At 54.0% G+C, this 2,522-nt stretch overlaps 1 protein-coding gene across 2 annotated transcripts in view; it reads right to left on the bottom strand.

Annotated features, from left to right (window-relative positions):
• Positions 1 to 2,522, bottom strand: part of ATG4D (autophagy related 4D, cysteine peptidase) — a 9,878-nt gene that overhangs the window by 3,166 nt on the left and 4,190 nt on the right. For both annotated transcript variants that reach the window (XM_011994527.1, XM_011994535.1), the window contains exon 6: positions 1,719 to 1,849. In XM_011994527.1, the coding sequence (XP_011849917.1) occupies positions 1,719 to 1,849 (131 nt within the window). The remainder of the gene's footprint in view (positions 1 to 1,718; positions 1,850 to 2,522) is intronic.

Here is a 2,522-nt window from a genome sequence, read left to right as displayed (position 1 = left end):
TCTGAGTGACAGAGCGAGACTCCGTCTCAAAAAAAAAAACCCACACACAAAAGGAGCCACCTGCATCGTTGCTGAAAGAGCACTCCAAGCAGCAGGGGCAGCAAGTGCAAAGGCCCTGAGGCAGGAGTGTCTGAAACAGGTGAGGAGGCCTCTGCGGCTGGAGCAGAGTGTGGGAGAAGGATATGAGGTCAAGGCGGGAGATGGGCCGGGCTCCGTGGGCCACTGGGAAAACTGGCTTTTATTCAGATGCAAATACACAGGGGACTTTCCAGTCTCAGGGTCTTTGTCTTGTTGTTCCTCTTGCCTGGAGCACTTCTCCTCTGGCTCCTCATTTGCCTGGTGGCTGCAGAGGGGTTTTTCTAGGCTCTGCTGCTACCCTCATCTGCCCTTCACTAGGTTACTGTTTTTTTAAATTTGTGTAGAGGCTGGGCGCGGTGGCTCATGCCTGTAATCCCAACGCTTTGGGAGACCGAGGTGTGTGGATCACCTGAGGTCGGGAGTTCGAGACCAGCCTGGCCAACATGAGGAAACCCCATCTCTGCTACAAATATAAAAATTAGCCAGGCATGGTGGCACACGCCAGTAATCCCAGCTACTTGGGAGGCTGAGGCAGATTTGCTTGAACCTGGGAGGCGGAGGTTGCAGTGAGCCGAGATGGTGCCACTGCACTCCAGCATGGGCAAGAGAGCGAGACTCTGTTTTCAAAAAAAATTGTGTGGAGATGGGGGTCTCAGTATCTTGCCCAGGCTGGTCTTAAAACGATCCTCCTGCCTCGGCCTCCCAAAGTGCTGGGATTACAGGTGTGAGTCACTGTGCCTGGCTTCATTCCAAGTGGTGATGCCACTTTGGTTACAGAGCCACTGCTGAGCATCCTCCCATCAGAATGTCTGCTCCTAGCGGGCACATTCCAAATTCCTGCCTGTTTTGTTCCCCTCTGAACCCCCAGCAGTCGGGACAGTGGGAAGCACACATAGCAGGTGCTCCATAGTATCAAAAAAGAAGGGATGGGCTGGGCGCGGGGGCTCATGCCTGTAATCCCAGCACTTTGGGAGGCTGAGGCGAGTGGATCACCTGAGGTCAGGAGTTTGAGGCCAGCCTGGCCAACATGGCGAAACCCCATCTCTATTAAAAATACAAAAGTTAGCCAGGCATGGTGGCACGTGCCTGTAGTCCCAGCTACCTGGGAGACCAAGGCAGGAGAATTGCTTGAACTCGGGAGGCGGAGGTTGCAATGAGCCAAGATTGCGCCACTACACTCCAGCCTGGCTGAAAGAGCAAGACTCTGTCTCAAAAAAAAGAGGGATGGCTGGTGCGGTGTGCCTCCCGCCTGTAATCCCAGCACTTTGGGAGGCCGAGGAGGGCAGATGACCTGAGGTCAGGAGTTCAAGATCAGCCTGGCCAAAATGGTGAAACCCTGTCTCTACTAAAAGTACAAAATTAGGTGGGCGTGGTGGCGCTTGCCTGTAATCCTAACTACTTGGGAGGCTGAGGCAAGAGAATCGCTTGAACCCAGGAGGCGGAGGTTGCAGTGAGCTGAGATCACGTTATTGCACTCCAGCCTGGGCAACAAGAGCAAAACTCCGTCTCAAAAAAAAAAAAAAAAAAGAAAAAAGAAAAAAAGAGAAGGATGAGGGCTGCATAAACAGCAGCCTCAACCTAAACTAAACAAGTCTGGAGGGCTCCCAGGTGGAGGCGTCCTAGAATTCAGCTGAACCTACCTTCACACAGGGCACATACACGGGGTTGAGAGTCTCGCCACCCAGTCGCACGGGCACCAGGATGACCACAGACTTCCACTCGGCTGTGGGGTCTGGCCTGGCCACCAGGCGTGCCACATCCGCCTTGTACACTGGAGGGACGGGACGGCAGCAGGTCACCTTCTTGCCACCCTTCAGGCCCCAGCGTGGCCCTCTAATCCCAGGGACTAAACCTCACCCTTGCGATTTCTCAGTGGGCAACACTATCATCACTAATCATCGTTCTAGTGCCCCTAAACGCCCCCAGAAAATCCCAGGACCTCCAGGCAGGTGTGGACATCCCCATTGTACAGAATGGGCAACTGAGGCCCTGGGATGTAGACCAAAAGTATATACAGTGGAAAGAGGTAGAGACTGTTCTCTCAAGCTCCTCCCCAGCCCCAGGCCTGACAGGTCCTCAGTGACTCCATGCCTTGGTTTGCCAATACAGAAACTGGAGCACTGGGCACTCGGCCCCCAAACCAAACATCCAGGTGTGTCCCTCCTCCTCTAGTCCCACTTACTTGGGCCCATTCTCCTGCCCCCTGCCTTGCAGCTACATAAGCCCATTTCGTGCTCCTAGAGAAGTAGATTAGACCCGTTTTGGAGATGCGGTTCTCTGAAAATCGAATCTTGTCCCAAACACCTACAATCTTGCACAAAAAATTTACAGGGGTGGCCAGGCATGGTGGCTCATGCTTGTAATCCCAGCACTTTGGGAGGCCGAGGCAGGCGGATCACGAGGTCAGGGGATCGAGACCGTTCTGGCTAACATAGTGAAACCCC

The sequence above is a fragment of the Mandrillus leucophaeus genome, unplaced genomic scaffold (assembly GCF_000951045.1).
Source record: "Mandrillus leucophaeus isolate KB7577 unplaced genomic scaffold, Mleu.le_1.0 Scaffold112, whole genome shotgun sequence".
Lineage (NCBI taxonomy): Eukaryota > Metazoa > Chordata > Mammalia > Primates > Cercopithecidae > Mandrillus > Mandrillus leucophaeus.
Note: the sequence above shows the minus strand (reverse complement) of the source record. Positions and strands in the feature narration are given on the sequence as shown.